The following is a 19227-nucleotide window of genomic DNA, read 5'->3' on the forward strand; positions in this document are numbered from 1 at the left end:
GTCTAGCCCACCTCTCACTCTACTGTATCCCGTGTTTTGCGGCCCTGGTCTGGGAAGGGTGTAATGTAATATATTTATTAAGCATGTCCCAAGTCCAAAAGGCATCTGGGTGGTAGATAAGCCACCCAGACCTTCACCACCATCACCACAGAACAGGTATAGTCCCCATGGGAACCACCACCACACACCCCAGGCCAGCTGGACAGGGAGGAGCACTGCACCAGCAAAATACAATCGATGTTAAACAGGCGATGGGCTGTGCCCTGAGTTCTTACTGTGCACCTTCATTAGACATAGACACCAAGGTAGATTTTTTTAGGGATCCCAATGGAGACCGCTCTTCATTCATGAAAAAACACTTAAACCTTTTCAATTATTAACCATGTCTATATATCTAACACCTAATACCCCTTAAATTCCCCTGGCGTGAGTTCCTCCTAAATAGGGATGTACTCTGGCAGCTCACCCTTCCTTGGAGAGGTCACAGGGAGACCAGAAGGGTGAGACTGACTGAACAGAACCCTATCCTACCTCTGGTACCACCCATAGAGAGGGGGGTCAGAGGATGGCCTCTGAGGGTGGACCCACCCCGTAGGCTGCTGCAGGCAGGCTGCCACTTCCATCACTTACCTCACACCAGGGTCTTACCTCCGCTATACCTTATACTTAATACTATCAACATACCACTGCATAACATTCCCCCTCATTACTGCAACCTCTCTAACCTTTCCACTTAATACTATAAACATATGCCTATATACTATACATTTCTAGAACTATAAACACGCACTTAAACATATACATAAATATGCACAACCAGAAACAATGACAAAAGATATATAAAAAAATATATTTAAACACAGGGCTGACTGCCAACCCTTTTCAGTACCGTATTTGGTGCAGTCCTGTTTGTGAAAATGGTAAGTCTGCCCCTGTTGTCATTAGGGGCCTCTTCCCCCATAGCTGGTTCTTCTGGGTGGCACCATCCACCATGTTGGGCCACCCTCCCCCACCACGCATGGCTGTGCACTTCAGGGGTTTTTACACAGCCCCCTGCCCAGGTGGGAGCCCGCTGTACACACCCCCTTGCCCTCACCTGTTCTTATTTACTTGGGTGGACCCATGCCCTCGAGGGCCTGCCCATGATCACCAGTGCAGCTCAGAGGCACAAACCGCTTTGCAGGGGGCCACATTACCTAGGCCGCACCGCAACCCACGTCCATGTATCATTTTCAGGGTGGCCCTGTAGTCTGGGGTAAAGCCCGCATCACCACTGCATCCTGCAACACCTTTTTGACTATAGGCAGCATTCCTGTCATTCCACCACCCCCCCCCGGCGCAGCCGGCATCCTTGCCGACCGACCGCCTTCTGCATTGCTTCTCTTCAACAACACTGCTCTGTTGTGGCAGACAGGGGACTTTTCTTCACCCAGGCTACCACAATGAGGCAGCCTGGGACTTCCCCAGCCTCTCTATTCACCCTGACTGCACAACATGTAGCCTGTCACTTTCCTTCACTGCTCTGTGCTCCACGGTGGAACAGGCTTTACGGCTCTTTACGGCCCATCTGGCATGCATGGGCTGGGAGGACTTTATGCACGGTCCACCTCGCCGGCCATCAAGCAGCATGGCCGGGTTGCCGGTTCGGGCCACACCCACACATGGCCCGGATAGAGAAGCTCCTGGATCTTCACCCCCAGCAGCCACAAACACATATCCTGGGGCCTTTACTGAAGATGGGCCCATCCATTCTGGGCACGCAACCAAGGACCCCGGTTACCATGCCGGGTCACTCAGCACACACACATACCAGTGGAAATGTTTCTTCAGGCCCTGGGGGAGGTGGGATGCTAGAGGCTGAGGGACTCTCAGGGAGTTGTTTCTTTGTCTTTCTCCCCGTCTTCTTTCTTTTTAACTCTTTCCCTAACCATTCTCTAATGTTTTTTCCTTTTCAAAACTCTTAGAATCTCTCTCCTGCCAACTACATTCTCAGACAGAGGAATTCTTTCAACTTGGTTTTCTTTTCTCTTCAACATTGTCCTATTGCCCATGGTGGGCTGGATGGATTAGTGCAGGTAGGTAAACACACAAACACCACACCTAACACACACACTAAATAAAATATTGTATTAACAAAACCCTGGTGTCTTTCTTTATTTCTAGGTTTCCCTTAGAGGAATATATTTGGGCCACAGGCTACACCACAATTCTCTCGTTGTCTCATTACCTATGTTCTGATACTTCCCACACCCCTCTTTTTCCCCTCTTAGTTGTGTTACTTCATGCAATGTTCTGGCCAATGACAAAGTAGTTGTCTTGAGATGTTCTTTCGGAGACTGATGGTGTTTATATTTTGTTCGTATCACCCCAATTCATACAATTATATGGCTATAAAATGACTGTTCTAGTGTGATTACTATGTTTTTTCTTCTTAAAACCAATACATCAATAAAAACACATACCAGTAAAAAATAAAATATCCATGCTTTCTTTGGCAACCTAGCTCCTACAGTTTGCTTGGCGGTTTCTTCCTACGTCCAACACAAGCAACCGGTATAAACATCCCTGCAGAGTACCAAAAATGCGCTGCTGGGGGCTAATAAACAGATAGAACATTGTAGTGGAACACTAATGCAAAAGCAAAACTGCCAACAAATGATAGTCCACAAAGACAGTGGGCCTCATTACGGGTCCGGATGTAACCCTGCCGGTGCTACCGGCGGGTTGCCACTGGACACATAATACTTTACTGGCGCCTCACCCCCAGTGCCACCAGCTCATTACGAGTCCGGTGGCCGGGAAGTCAGACGCCGGTATATTTGTTCATCCGCATTCCCATAGAGTCCTAGTGGACTCTATCGGAGAGGGGACACAGGAGCACTGGCACAGTTAGCAACGGTGCTGGTGCTCACGTAAAGAGGCTGCATACTGTAGCCGCTGTGCCCGGCAGGGTCAACCCTGTCGGACACAGCTGCCACGGCAGGCAGACTTGTAGTTTGCCGGTCTGGAAACAAGGTTGCCAATGAGCTTACCGGCACCCTTGATTCTGGACCAGGAAACATATAATGAGGCCCAGTGTTTTAATAAAAAGATTGCACAGTGCTATAGAGTGCAGCTAACAATGCAAGACCATATATTTCTGGAGATTAGTTGCAACAGACACTCATTTTGGGAATTACCACACGCTTGCATTAACTGGCACAATGGATTTAGTATGTTTCAAGCTTAAATAAAGGATCACCACCAAGAACAAGTCAAGGGTGGTCACTGGTGACTTGGCTGATAACTGAGTTCTCCCGTTGATGCTGTGAGAGACAATCACGGCTGCCAAAACCATAGCATCGAACTATATGGCACTGGCTTCAACTCCTCCTCCATGAAGGGCCTTTGTTTTTGTTCCCATTTTTAAGAAGGGGGATAGAACAAATCCATTAAATTGGTTATTATGTTAACTTCCTACTGGATTCAATGGTGAAAATGTGGGAAGGATAATGTTATGTTATGTTATTTGGCATTTATATAGCGCTCTATATATCATTGGTATGACCTCAAAGCGCTGGTAGGTTGAACGCCCTCGGGGACCGTAGTCCAGGTCAGTTGAGAGAATAGGGTGTCGTAGGGTGCTTGGGTGCACCAGTTATGTGTTCAGCTGATGTAATTGCCTTATGGTAGCTGCATCCTAGCATTAGGTGTGGTGGTATTGATATCAGTTGAACATGTGCAGTCAGGCGGGTGGACACTAAGACTGGGTTCTGGCTGCTTTGGGCCTGTGTGACGCTTATGTGTGCAGCTAGGCTGGTTTGTCATGGGATATAGCTGCGATTTATTAGAGTGATGAGGTGTTTATGTGTTATTAGTACCCGGTGAGAGTCAAGCAGAATGCAACATGCATTCTGATTTAGCTCTCGCCGGGTCGTTAGCCGGCTGAGAATTCTTCGATTCTCGGCCAGGATTCCAGCTGCCTTGTCCTCGGCGGGGGGCATGGCAGCCCCCCAGCCAATGAGGAGGCTCGAAGCAGGCCATCCCTGCTCCGAGCCTCCCCACGGCTGAGAGGCTGCCTTAGCCCCCTGCCAGGGACTCGGGTAAGGCTTTTTTTATTGTTTTTTTCCCCTTTCCTCCCTCCTCCCTGCCCTCCCAACCCCACTTACCTTCTTGCTGCTTCGTTCCCGGTGGGGGACGATGGCAGCCTCCAGCTGTGAGGAGACTTGGAGCGGGGCCATCCCTGCTCCGCGCCTCCATATGGCTGGAGGCTTCCATTGTCCCCCGCCGGGGACTCAGGTACGTTTTTTCTTTACCTTCCACCCTCCCAACCCCATGTACCATATGCTCCTTTTTTTTCGGGAGTGGACGCGCTGGGAACACTTCTGTTTCACTTCGCTCGGGCCTATAACTATGGGCCCCGGGGAATTACCTGAGTCGGTAATGCCCTCGCCGCTCGAGGCATATTGCTTAAATGTTCCTATGTGAGCAGCTAGGCCGAAATGTATCGATGGGTATAGCTGCACTCTAATTGAGTGATGGTTTAGAGAAGAGAGTGAGCATAGTGATATGGGGAGGTGAGAGTTTGGGTTGAGTTATGATCTAAAATATAGGGTCGAGTTATGATCTAAAACATAGGTGACTACATTTCAGAACTATCTAGTTGTAAGTCGAGCGAGTGAGAGCAATTCTATTGTGCAGCGCATGCAAGTGGGTCATAGTGCTATCTCAGGGGTACTTTCAAGATGATCCAGGTCCAGGTTCCGCAATAGACGGTTCTTCACATATAACAGAAGGGACGAAGGATACATCTAGATTTTAGAGTCCATGTTTGCTTAGTATTCACAATTCTATACAAGTGTGGCATCTGCCAACATCCAAATCATTTCTAGATGCACGCAGGCTACCATCCACAGTTCCATCTGATTGCGGCACCTACACAACACTCTCAATTCTATCCATGTTTGGCACTTGCTAACGTTCACAAATCTGTCTGAGTGTGGCACCTATTCAACACACACAATTCTATCCCAGGATGGCACCCGCCAACACCCAAAATCATGTCTACATGCGACGCAGGCCACTGATCACGATTCCATCTGAGTGTGGCACTTTCTTAACATTCACAGTTCTATCTAAGTGTGGCACTTCCTTAACATCCACAGTTCTATCTAAGTGGGCATTTACTTAGCGCACACAATTCTATCTAGGTGTGGCATTTCCTTAACAGTTACAATTCTATCTAAGTGGGCATTTCCTTAACATTCACAATTCTATCCAAGTGCGTCATCCACCAAGACCCAAAATCATGTCTAGATGCGAAGCAGGCACCTGGCCACGGTTCCATCTGAGCGCAGCACTTCCTTCACATTCAAAATTCCATCCAAGTGTGGCACTTCCTTAACATTCACAATTCTATCCAAGTGTGGCTTTTCCTTACCAATCACAATTCTATCAAAGTGGGCAATTTATTTAACGTTCACAGTTCTATCTAAGTGGGCATTTACTTAACGTACACAGTTCAATCCAAGTGCGGCATTCCTTAACGTTCATAATTCTATCAAAGTGTGCAATTTACTTAACGCACACAATTTTATCTAAGTGTGGCATTTCCTTAACAGTCACAATTATATCTAAGAATGGCATTTCCATAACAGTCACATGTCTAGATGCGACAAAGGCTACTGTCTACAGTTCTAAGTAAGAGTGGTGAAAGTGATGTTCTTCTTGCAAGCTATGCTATTGGATAAGGTAAAGTGGAATGGCAGGGCTTTCTGGAGTAGAGTGATTTCTCAACTCCACACCCATGCTTTAACAACTTTTGGATTGGGCTCAAGAACATCACATTTTATCTTTACACATTTATTCAATACAGTTTGGCAGAGGGCGTGGTTACATAACACAACTTGAATTGCTGGCTAAAATCAGTGTTGTGGAGTCTGATTCTGCAAAGCAACACTGGTGCCCACATGTTGGGATTTAGTGTTAATAACCAGAGGAATATTAGTATGCAGGATATTACAAGATAGTAGGTACTCACAAAACAGCTTCTGTAAAAAACATTGCTTGCTAGCCATGAGGGCCTTATTTAATTTCAAGCTGGATTCTGGCAAACGATATTAGATGTGGGATGGGTCCAAACAACCAATGTTTTAGTTTTTTCTCCAAGTATAAAGACTACTGCATGTTTACAGTTTTTTAATAGTATTAATGTCCCCTTTTATATCGCACTTCTTTTTAGGAGAAACAAGACATACAACCATGTTATTTTGGGGTACTGTTGGGATGCATGTCCAGCTCCCATGGCCAGTTAAACGAATCAGGCTCCGAAAAATCTATTAGCACCCACGCAAGTGAACGTGCATGGCTGCAGGGGGGTGCATCTCGCAAACTAATAAGCAACATAGTGTTTTGAAACAAACGTAGAAGTGATACTAAGACTCGGTGTTGGGCACAAGCGATTTTGAAGTATAGTAGGCAAAATATGGTGTACAATGATGATTATATATAGCCTGGTCTCAACACGAGAAATACAGAAATAACTCTACATTGGGAGTGAGGCCTAGTATTTTCCATGCCCAGAGAAAGCAGAAGTATAATACGATCAACTTCCCATTCCAAGCCCCCTCAGTGAAATCGAGCATAAAGGCCTTCATGCTGAGTAGATAGTGGTTTAATTGTGTAGAGCTAGAAACCCGCGAAACTAGAAAGCAATGTGAATGGTCTAGAATGCACAGGGCAGGCCATCCGGACGGACAATCCCATGGGAGTCAGAGCACTGGTTTTGGGTTACCAAAACACCAGACCAGGATTTAGGGCACTTGCACCACCCAGAATAATGGCCATCCCATTTGAACTGCCAGACGACCATGAAACAAAATACTTGAACCCATCAGAACTTGGCTGATAAGTGTGGTCCTCAAGAGGCCCAGGAGAAGTCGCAGGGAGGAGCAGCTAATAAGGGGGGAGCAAGGAGTGAAACAACCCATGACTTATGCAACGAGGAGCAGGAGGCGATGCCAACAAATTTAGTCCCGTGACAAGGAGCATGGTGGGGGCGCCTGCATGTCTAGCATCAGGAGAAGCGTATCATTATTCTAAGGGGCCAATTTGACCTTGGAGTTATCCACTGAGATCATTGTAACAGCCAGGTGCACACCACGTGACTAAGCTAATGGGGAGGGCAACATTCCAGGTACCTTGCCAATCAGGTAACAGGGAATCAAGATGACGCAGTACAGAGACCACGTGTTAAAGGGCCGGGGTAGATTGGGATGTGGCCAATCGGTCCAGGGACTATGGGGGAATGGTAGACTGTATATACGTGGTAGCCATTGTGGGTGGGGGTTAATGCTATATATTGCTTATGTCATGAGTTGACACTTTTCTCCCTTAAAAGCTTGTGTCTGCTTTGAACTAACTGAGAGCTCCGTGGCAGTTTGGTTCTATGGGACCTTCTGTCACCTTTTTCATTATTGTATACAAAATAAATCTTGTTTTCCTTGTTAAAAATTAGACCAAGCTTTTTTCCTTAGAGGATTGTTTTTTCTTGTCTGGTAGTGTGGAGGTCTGCCTTACAGTAGGGATCAGCCAAAAATAGTGTTTGCAGTAGTAAGTTGAGTTTACAGCATAAACAATAATCTCCATAGGGCAGCCATTCCTGTACAGGACTCAGTAAAATGACGTTGCACATACACATAAAATTACTATTATTAATTATGGGTGGACAGACAGTGATGCACAAAAGCAAAGGAAAAGGGCATTAATCATCTAGCATTATATGTACTTTTTCTGTTTTAAAAATGCCATATCGCTGCTTGGCGAGATGTAGAATTTTGTACCTTAGCAAAAGGTCCATAGTGTCTCGGCCTACATAAAAAATATTGGTGACAAGTACTGGATTTGCCAATTACACCCAAACCTCTTTTCCTGTCCCACCTTCACCACCGAGTCAGCATCTTGTAAATTCATCTGTCTCAATCATCCGCCACTGGATGGCACTGTGGTACATCATGCTCTATTCCTCCAAAACCTAGTATTCTACCCCGCTGCACCAACTGCCCATCTCCACATCCCCTATTTCTATTCTCCCTCAAAACGCTGGGTCCTCCTCGATAGTGACCTTGTGCTCCAGTACTCCATCGTTTCAGTAACCATAGCTTCTCAGATTAACTTCATGAACACATGGAAAAAATCCATCCATCTGACCTATCACACTACTAAAACCTTGATTTATACCCTGGTTAACAGTTGATTCAACTATTGCTTTAGCCTCCTACTGGGCATTCCCCCCTACTCATCCATCCTTAACATAGTTCTGGAGTTTATTACTTTCAACCTCTATAATTTCCCTGAATCCTATTTCACCTCTACTCATCGCCTCTATGCTAGATGGCTGTCCTTGTACAATCAATCTATTTTCTAATATCCTTTCAAATTCCCCCTCCTGCTCTACAAACATATCGATGGACTAACACGTCTCTGGATAACTCCATCCCAAGCTACACTCCCTGATTCAATCATTGGTCCCAAGCACTATTTATCATATATGTCCCTTGTTGACCCTGCACAAACTCCTGTGTCCAACTGCTGGCGCACTTCAATTGGAACGTCTTACCCTAAGAAACCAAAAGCATTGGCACATCCAACTGAATTAAATTAGATCTTAAGGGATACATTCATGACCTAGAAGGTAAATTAACCACACTCTCGATCAGCCTGCTTCCACTGTACATTTCTGTAAAGTGTACTCAACAACTTGCAAGATGGTCTGCATCATTCTGATTCAAAGTACCAATATGTCTTCTCCTTCACCTGGTCCTCTCGCCATCGTTATTTTCTTTACCCGTAATAATTCTGGCAGAGTGTCCCAGAAAACACTGGAGTACTAGTGGTCAGCAAAAACAGATTTTGGAAGGAGGAGGATCATTTTCCATCAAAGTAACAGTGTGAACTGCTATTAAGCTAGCAAGCCTATAAATGTAAGGAGGAGGAGGTTCAGAAGTATGTTTGGCAGCCAAGATGTGGGCCTGAAGCGACATGCGAATGATGAGCTTTGTGGTGGTCATTGGTGAGCGAAACAGAAAAGACAGTGGCTCACAAGACACAGAGACAAGCCAATGTGGAGCTCATTTTCTTTAAATGAGTAATTTGGCAGTGAAGACCTGTTACATTTATGCTTTAAAGTAAGAGGGTCCCCGCCACCAAATGTTTGTCATTGGCAATGCAGGGTGCAAATATAAAGGCGACATACAAGTATGTACACCACCTTTTGCCCTTCACATTTGCACTCTGCAGTGAAAAATGAGTAAATGCTGCCAGGCATGCCAGGCAGCTTTTACTTTTGTTTGTGAGCTCCACTTGCCATGCATGCATGGTAAAAAGTGTTCCCAATTGAAATTAAACCCTCTCCAACATGCGAGCATGTTGGGGAGGGTTTTATTGCAATTGTACATGCTCCCTGCCATGCAAGCGTGTACAATGGATCCCTATGGGGTCTGCCTGCTTTATGCATAAAGATGGTGGACCCCATAGGGATTTCCAGCATTTGCACCAGCATGAAAATCCATGCCGGGTGCAGATGCTGGAGAATTTATATGGTGGAGAGAAAGGAGGTGGAGAAAATGCAAGTTGCGTTCTGCCCCTCATCTCCGCCATACAAATGCTTGAAAATGAGCTGTGGCGTGATTGGAAGGCGTTAAAGCCGTTCACAAGGCTTTTACACCTTTGAATCATGTTACAGCGCTGATTAACATGAGCTTGTCTATGTCTGACACAGAGCCAGTGAGGGTAAGGAGACCTACATCACGGACAGGAATGAGAAATCAGGAATGGAAGAGATGCTGATGCAAGGTTTCCGAATACACAGGGTCAATTCACAGAAATTGGACCAGCCCAAAGAGAATCCATCTAGGCAAGAGTAAGAAGAAAAGTCTAAAGCTGATAGCAGACCTAACAAACTGAAGCACAGTTCGGAAGACAACAGCATCAGAAGAAAGGCTGTGAGAGTGTGCCTCCTATATTGAGGTATGAGAGAGAGAGAGAGAGAGAAACAGAGAGAGAGAGAGAGAGAGAGAGAGAGAGAGAGGGGGGAAGAGAGAGAGAGAGAGAGAGAGCATTCTAAATGCACACAGAATGACGAAACCATAGAACAAACACAAACATCAAAGCATTAGAGTGAGACACAAGGCTTTGGGGCTTTGGTGTACCAGCGAGCAGACAACAGGGAAAGTGGTTGAGTGAGAGAACAGCCAGAAGGTAACTGGGATGAACACTAAAGCTGCATGGAAAGAGAGAGCATGTTCAACAGCAGTAGCTCCTGGAAAACTTAAGAAAGAGAACATTGAGCCACTGAAAGTCAGACCGTGCATCCTCAGATACAGAGGCACAACCCTAATCATCAGAAAAACAAGAGAACCCTACATTGTACTGGTGGGACACAGTCGAGTGCGCCAGGGTGGGACACAGTCTAGTGCATCTGACCAGGAAAGTAAGATGCTACATTCTTGCATACAGAGGGGAATCTGTAAGACACAGAAACCCAAGAAAGAGAACTTTAAGAGAATGAACTCTGGTGGAAGGAAAAACTCCAATGAAAGAGAGCATGATATGTTATACTCTGGATTCCAGAGACAAATCCCTATGTGTCAAGAACTCAGAAAGGAGGACAATGGTACATTAAACCACAAAGAAGTAAAATAATTCTGAGAGAAAGTGAAAAGACCAAAAGCAAGTAGAGAAGGGGTGTGTCCTAAATTGGGAACCACGTAAAACAGCATTGATCCAATCCTGACATGCTCATTTTTCATTGATACATCTTTGATCTTGAATCTTGTGTTGGAGACTATTTAGGAACCATAGTATACACCTGTGCCCTGCTGAATCAGTATCCTGATCTGCAGTATCTACTCTCTAGTGGCACAAAGCCGGTCGAGAGGTCACAGGTTCTCTCTTGACAGCTTCAGTGACAGCCGAGTCACTTCAGGGCAGGAGCTGCATTTAAGATATGCACCTCTGTTCCCTAACCACATAACTAAGAGAGTTACTATCCTGGTGGCAGTTGTAAACTTTAAACATAAGCCATACCAGAGTTTAAAGTATGGTGGCTAGTATCTCTCATACTTATTGCAGCCACATCAATTTGATATCATACATGTGTCAGCACTTTGAGCCTAGCCCAGCTGTGGAAGGGTTATGTGTATTCTGGTCAGACAGCCTGGCCCTGCCAACTGACAGGGCAGGAGACTGGATTGCTATGCCTCTCCTTTTATCCTTTGTGAGATTGAGTAACACCTCTCTCTGGCAGGAGAGCCTCCCAGCAGGGCCAGGCATGGGAAACAGTAATCAAAGGGCACAAACATCCAAAATGGACTAACAGACAAAGGCGCTGCATACCAAGAGGGCCTTTGATGCTATTGACAAGGATGGGGGCAGGGTTAGTGTAGATGCAGAGAGCTCAGATATAGCTGGAGGAGGATTCCACCATCTTGTTTCTGTCTGTACATCTCTCTCCTTCCAGTCCAATCCACTTCCTCTGGCATAAAGAAATGTGTGTATGATGTCAGAAGGCAAAGACGACTTATATTAAGGCCAGGGATTGAACCCCTTAAAGCTAGCTTGCTGCTGTTCAATCACCTGTGGAAGTTTGCTTTTAAAATAAGGGATCTTCCACTCCTTCTTTGATTCACCCTTGGACAAACACCTGAGGAAGAATTAATTTAGAACTCTTTTGGGAGAGTTGATTTTTACAAAGCCCTCAACCTGAGGAAAAGATGGAGCACTCCAAGGCAGAAGATAGCTCTGCTTTCTACCCATTCGTAAGGCACAATGGCAGTGACTCTTGCTGTGGACCAGGACCTGGCACTAAACCCTTGTATGGACTCATCCTATCCTAGAGCCCCTGGAGTGGGTCTCCCTGCAGCTGGAGCACACTATCAACTAAGGCTCCCTGTTCTGCTGCATCAAATCGATCAAAACATTTACACTACATTCACCACCATCGAACCAAAGGGACCCACCGGTACAGCTATTGGAGCTAAACCGAACCTTCAGACCACTGTGCTTGCAACTTCGAACCAGCTTGATGCCGAATCATATAGTTGCAGAGCCCTTCACCTGCTCTGCTCGAATCAACCGCTCATCACCAGAATCGACTTGAATCACTGGAGTGTTACTCATTGACTCGAACGAGCAGTTACTGAACGACTCAACCCAGCTGAAATGTGAACACCCGCTTTGTCAATCACACACTGGAACATCAGGATCACTGCTTTGAACCATCGATGACCTTTGACTTGAACTGCTGGAGCATTGTGCATTGACCCTACACAGCAGTTACTACACGTCTCAAACAGGCTGTCCCAGAACCTATCCTGGTGAGCATTTCCAATGTGCATTACGCGAACACTGCCTTCGAACTGATGTGTGCCGCCGCATTCAAACCAACTCGATGCCAGCATGCCACTTGGGCCAACACGACTTACTGCAAACAAACTGAGTTCGATCCACTCACACAACAGCCTGAAGCCAGGTCTGATGCTTTCAAACCACCAAGAATGTACTATTGACCCATATCTGCTCCACTGGTCAATTCTTGGCACTAGAAACTGGTAAGGTCACTTGTGCAACTTTGTCATCAAAAGACATATCCTTTATAAAGAAAGTTGTGGTTGCTGAATTGCCTTTCAACCCTGTATTCTTATTCAGAGTGCAGCATCTTTTCTTCTTCGCATATTTTCTATTCTTTCCACAGGGGTGGGATTTGTACAGTGTTTTTTTATTTAGTTATTATTGCAGATGGTGTATTGTCTTAAAGTATATATATGTTTGTAGAACGCTGATTGGACATTCATTTTATTTTAGACTGCTATGCTTTGCTGTTTGGGTTGCTACTGGATCACATTCACAACCCTCTTGAGAGTATAGCCTTCCCTGGCCCTATTACCAATAAATGTGAAGGAGGTTTAACTGTGTTTGTTTTACCTTTTTGATTGGGATCACTATTGGTTTGTAGAAGTGTGAGGGTGAGTAGGTGGTTTATTCACTGCTTACTCCTATACTCCTACAAAGCAGAAGTTTAGTTACAAACACCCCCTTCGTAAATGCTTTGGTGTTTTGGTCCTATTGTGCCATGCTTGGTAGAAGCACAATTGCCTTTATCCAATAAAAAATAACTACAATTTACTTAATCACCAGGAAACATTTTATCAGTCTATTCTGTTTGTTTTTCTTTTCTAGAGTGCTGCTCACTGTGTTCATCACAAATGCTGTGGGAAACAATATATGAGAAGGGCCTAGCTAAAACCGTTTTTGAATCTACTGAGGGGCATCCAGCTGCAAGAGAAGGGCAGTCAAACATTCTGGTTTACAACCATATTAATCCGATGGAGCTTCTTCAAGCTGCTTGCCAGCTTGGAGTCACCTGGACTGAACATTCTGATTCACGTCAAATCCATCAGGAACACCCAGAAGACCTGCTTGATGCTTTTGAGCCTCCTAAAGAAAGTAAGGTAGAAGGCATGTGGAACAGCTGTCCTGTCCAAGAAATCCCACACACCCTTACCCATGCAGGAGTTAGATATGGTTTAAATGGCAAACTCTCTTCTCCATTCCGTTGCAGATGTAAGGCAACATTCTGTGCTGACCCCTCTTCATTTCAATGTTTGTATGGAGAGTGTTATAAAAAACACTTCCACATGATACACCAAGAATTGGCATGGGCTATTTGCAAGTCTTACTTTAGGCAAAGAAATGTATTTTAATGGCACATACCAGCTATGTGCTTATAAATATTGATGTGGGCATACACAGAATGCATTAAGGAAAGGGAAATTCAAGGGCATGTGGGGAAACCCAAAACCAAGGCCACAGAGAACAGGCTGGACAAAGAAAATGCATGTCTATCAAGGGGCAGTATATGAAGTGGGTCAAATCATTTATTAATATAGAGATTAGGCTTACTACCGACCTAAATTGCATATAGAAAAGAGGCGTTCATTACATTTATGGTATTCACAGACGTACTAGTGAACATGTGGTGTATTTACTTAGGATCTTATTGAAAGTTTCATCAGTGAAATCTATTCTAATAACAAATTATTAGCTGTGGCGGGAGAACATTGCACTCCTATAGGTTAGTAAAAGCACCTAACCTGATAGAAAGGCTTGCCTAATCTCTTCTCCTCTGAAGTACCGGTTGCACCCATGCACACTGTCTTCTCATCTGTCACCTGCCCTCCTTTCCAGTCTCCTTGCCGACCCTCTGTATAGCACTACTCCGCCAGGGATGTCATTTGGAGGTTGGAAGGGGTCGCTACTGCAACCCCTGTGCTCTTCCTTGGACCCCTGTGCTCTTCCTTGCTACCCCTGTGGTCTCCTTTGTTTTTCTTTCTTTTTACAAACAAAAGCTCTTGGGCTGTGGCCAGCCCCATGTGGCTCTTTGTTTCTGGAGTGCAGGCTTTCTTGTTCAGTCCTCTTAAAAAACAGGGGGTTCCACAAATGTAACAGTGACTCCAAATAAGAAAGAATAGGAATTATATACAATAATTGCTAAACTCATTAAAGGTTTATTTTAGGCATTTCAGGAGTTGAGTCACTGATTTAGTCTGTTCTTAAACACCTCAAATTCACAATGCAGAAAAAAAACTTCCCAAAAGAATTTAGAGTAGAGTAAGCATCCATTTCTAGGTGGAAATGCAGATGTAACTCCACCAAATAGCCCTGAGGAATTACTGTTACAGCCACTTGGTCAGGTGGAATTTCTGCCTCACTACAAGTGGAAGTGGCGGTGTAATTCCCCATTTATTTTGGGTAAATTGGACCAAATGGGGCTTTTTTTGCAGAATTAATGTGGCAGAATTACTGCTGCGGTAATTCTGCCAATTCTGTTGATTTTTGGCATTGAGTGGAACGATTTACCTCCAGGCTTTCCACTCAAAACCAAAACTCATAATTTGGAGTAGTGGTTAAATTCGCAGTAACTCAGTAACTGCCAATTTTACCACTTACCACCTAACTCGTAATGAGGCCCTATGTATGTTGCTTTTGACAGGTTGCAGTTATAGGCTGTTTTTTTCTGCCATTGTCTCTGTTACGATCATCACAAGACATTCAATCTCGGTGTCCTCGGACACTTGACAAAATTCTTGTGCCTGAACGTTTGTGTAGTGTAGAAATGTTTGACCATAACACCTAAAGTGGCCCTTGATTTAATTGTGCCACAATTAATGCTTTATTGTAATGTGTCGTTATTTCCTATCTCCCTAGCATGTTGTTCAGGCTGTTTGTTTGCATGTATGAGGTAACGAGGGCCCACAGTACGAGATGCTGTGCGAGTGTGCTCCTTTCCCTGCGCTACTCTAAATTATTTAATACATAGTTACGAACCCTCCTAATGGCATGTATTTTGCCAACTTACAAAGCCTGAAAAGTAGATCCATGCAAGCTTGACATGTGGCCAGAATTGCACCAGACCTTCAGATGAACTGGCCTGCTGTTCACAGTTACCAGTTTAATTGTATCCACTACAGAGTGTAATTTACTTTCTGACTATGAGAACATTCATGCATGTAATTGCTCTTTTTACTATAGCCGATGAGATAGCTTAGTGGGTTGAGCACTCTTTGGTGCGATGTGTGTGTGATCTGCAGGTTGCAGTTTCGAATCCTAGCAAGGCCAACTCAGCCTTTCATCCTTCTGAGGTCGATACATGAGTACCAACACAGGTTGGGTGAAATTGTATGTACATTTGTTCTATATAAAGCGCTTAAGTATAAGTGCTATACAATAATACATCATTATCATTTTACCTTGGACTTCTGCTTGCATTCACAGTAATTTGGCCATATGAGCCTATAAACACTGATATTAATGATACATATGGTGATCCATTCTTGTATGAAATTTATATCACATTACAGTGATATTGTAACCATATTTTTCGTAGTGTACTTAGGAACAATGCTATGTGATGCCAGTTCCTGTTTTGTCAAGGGCTGAAAGGTTGTGTGCTATCACACCCATGGTGTCACTTTGGGGTGGGGTGAAATTACATCTTCCTGTGATGTCATCAGAGATCAAAGGTCATGGGATGTCACTTCCGCGACCCCTGGCATTTTGCTGAAATGACCTCCCTGCACTCCGTTCATCCCTCTCAATGCTGCTCGCCTCCTTGAACTTACACGTCCGTGTCTGCACTCATAGCAGCCTAGGTAACTTACTGCCCCTTGCAATCAAGGGTAACGATGCAGACCAAGACCGCCACAGAGCAGTTCTGCAGAAGCCACATATCATAAGACGGCTACAGTTATTTCTCTATACTGGACGGTAAGGTCTCACACAACTAATGTTACGATAATTAATAACCATTTTAAGAGAAGTTATTTAGCCTGGTTAATTGTATATTTCAGCAGACTGGCCTTTGTGATCGCCTGAGTGCCAGGATTGGAGGAGGCCGACTTTTCCCATTCCACGGTACATTGCAGAGTGGAACTAACCAGATACTTGAAGTGAGCTAACATACGAGAAATTATTAGTGAATCCATCCAAGCTCGAAACTTACCTCAATATTTAACTTTTGTTGTAGCAGATTCTTTTACTGTCCCACAATCATCTTGTGAGGTGCCTCCTGGGCTTAAATGTTTTTCCACAGAGAAGACATTACAGACCTAGGTAATATTAACTGTTTTAACGATTAATAGTTGCTCCAGTGTTCCTCTAAAAGAGTCAGTGTCTATTGCATTGCCATCCAATAAATCCCTTCTAGGTTCTTTAACATAACCTCTGGTGTGTTCCCAGATACACATTCATTCAAAGGATTAGCTACAGACCTGTGTCCTTTAGTGAAGAACTCCACCACCAGTACCCAGAGGTAATTTGACTATTAATTCCTACTACCTTTGGGCTGTTTAGAGAGGGCTAGTTTAACCCTCTATCTACATGACAAGTAGCACTAATGCTACACTTTTTTCCTTTTTGTTGGTATTGCACAGCGCACAAATCAGAGATTTGAAAAGACATAAGCCTCTATTGTACAAACACAGGTAGGGTTGCCATTTTAGACGTGCAACAACAAAGCATGACTCATTTCACCAGCTCCTGAGGAAGGGTCATCTATTTATAATAATTAGGAACTGAAACATGTCGAGCACAAGCCACTGTAACATTACTATGGCAGATGTATAAACCTTCGGGCATTACAATTTGAGCAATATCTCTATGTGATTTGTAATTTGTTTATAGACCATATCTTCCTCAACAGTTAGTCTACATTTTGTTAGACAGGAGTCACTACAACACTTTACAATTTGTTGTTTATTTTTGGATGTATTAGCAATGATTATCGGATTAAGTTTGTCTTTGTGATTGTGTATACATAATTATGTGTGTTTATTTGTTTTTTAAAATATTTATTAACATTTGTTTCATTCATACACCAGATTTCCATTGATCGTTAAATGTTTACTCAACTGTGATGCTATACACTAATCTCCCACTCTGTTTTTTGAATGTTGTGGATACCTACTTAATCCTGATCTCATATTTGTTTTTTGGTGTTTATAGTTTCCGGGGCATGATCAGGGCTGCACGTATATTTATACAGGTGTAACCCGGGTTTCCCTTCTTTTTTAGAAAAGAAAAAAAACCTACATTAATCCTTAGCATTCATCCTGCATGAGGAACTAGAAATCAGTTCCTGACTGATATATTGTGATGGAATCACATGTTACTCTTGGAATCCATTTGGTGGTAGAATGTGGCGGACTTGACTCACTTATTGATGAACTGGGACAAGTGTAAGTGACATTAAATGTTTGATGCTTGCTTACATGGGTGCCAAGAAGTGATTAATGCCAAGGTAAAACAATTAGCAACCACATGGAAAATGTTGGGCTACAGAAATTGGATCTTTCATCTGTATTTACATGTAGAGAGAAATAGCTGTAATGGGTTTCTAACTACAGGGGCTTTTGATCCATTTAAGCAGCCATTATACTATTGGTTGTCAGGCGAGCATGCTAATAACTGCTTTATGTTCCTCTGTGAGAGGATATCGGTACAAAAACCTCTGCATGTTCTGATATTCTGTCCTTTTTGCAGTACATTCAGAAAAGCACTATTTCCTCTTGATTCACCATGTGCATGGTAACTGACGTCACCCAGTAGTTTTTTATGATGACGAGTGATCCCAGGACAGATTTTACGCTAGAATTGTGCCGCTTCAAGTATCCAGCATTAGAGCTCAACTGAACAAAGCGCCTCTTGCCCAAACTTCTGAATCAAGAGCATAGTCATTCATGGCTTTATAAGCACAATATTTGCCCTTCTAACATATGATAGCCCAGAGGATTTTTAACATGAAGCCATTGTTGAATACACTTAGTTAATTCAGATGTGTAATATAATCTCCAGTCGTGTTTTTTTGTATTGGGTAAAGTGTGAATGTCTCGTCTATCTGTTGCTTTTGGTCTGCATAGCTGATATGTTTGCTGTAACCAGGGCTTGTACAGGACTAAGCATTAAAACTATCACTATCAACAAGGCATCAGCTATGATTGAAATATGTGTTTTGTTATGTAAGTTGAAAAACAAGGAATAGTTGTTATATGTAGGTTGTGAGAATTTTATTTAACTTGTATTTTGTATCTATTTTCAGTGAGCTCTCTATGTAGATAGAGCATGCCACCCTAAACCTTTGAATCCGACTGCAAAGAAAACAAATTCCAAAATAGATCTATTTTTTGATTCTGACTATATACAATAATTGGAGTTTTTCAGATCTGCAAGCAAACACGGAAGCTGTAAAATAAGAGTTTTAAGTAATATGATTCAAAATAAGAAAAATACTTACATGCTCTTAGCTTTGAAGTCCACACTATTTCATCTGACTCTGCCTCAACCAATGACAGTTTAAACTCCACAGCTTCCCCAAAATAAACTTCATAATAACTTTTAAGTTTTGCAATAGAATCATCATGAAATTGAAAATCCTAAAACACAAAGTGAGACAGATGACAGATGAAAAAAATGACGAAAATAAAAACATTTAGACATATATAAAGCATGTACACGTATGCTATTTAAAATCCAGGAAAGTGTGTGGGTGGCTCATAAGCATATTCCAGAGCTCAAGGATTTACAAAATGGCAATTTCCAGATTTGCGTATAGCTGGTCTCCTTCTGTAATGGGGATCAGCTAGAAGCTGGACAGATGCATTCATAGTGGCTATGATTGTTTCAAGCTTGTCATCC

At 43.6% G+C, this 19227-nt stretch overlaps 1 protein-coding gene across 1 annotated transcript in view; it reads right to left on the reverse strand.

The window, feature by feature from the left end:
• The window catches only part of LOC138491761 (NACHT, LRR and PYD domains-containing protein 1a allele 5-like), a 421673-nt gene that overhangs the window by 91623 nt on the left and 310823 nt on the right, over nt 1–19227 (reverse strand). The window contains exon 12 of the mRNA XM_069618461.1: nt 18827–18965. Within this exon, the coding sequence (XP_069474562.1) occupies nt 18827–18965 (139 nt within the window). The remainder of the gene's footprint in view (nt 1–18826; nt 18966–19227) is intronic.

Source organism: Ambystoma mexicanum, chromosome 10 (assembly GCF_040938575.1).
Source record: "Ambystoma mexicanum isolate Mex_15411 chromosome 10, UKY_AmexF1_1, whole genome shotgun sequence".
Lineage (NCBI taxonomy): Eukaryota > Metazoa > Chordata > Amphibia > Caudata > Ambystomatidae > Ambystoma > Ambystoma mexicanum.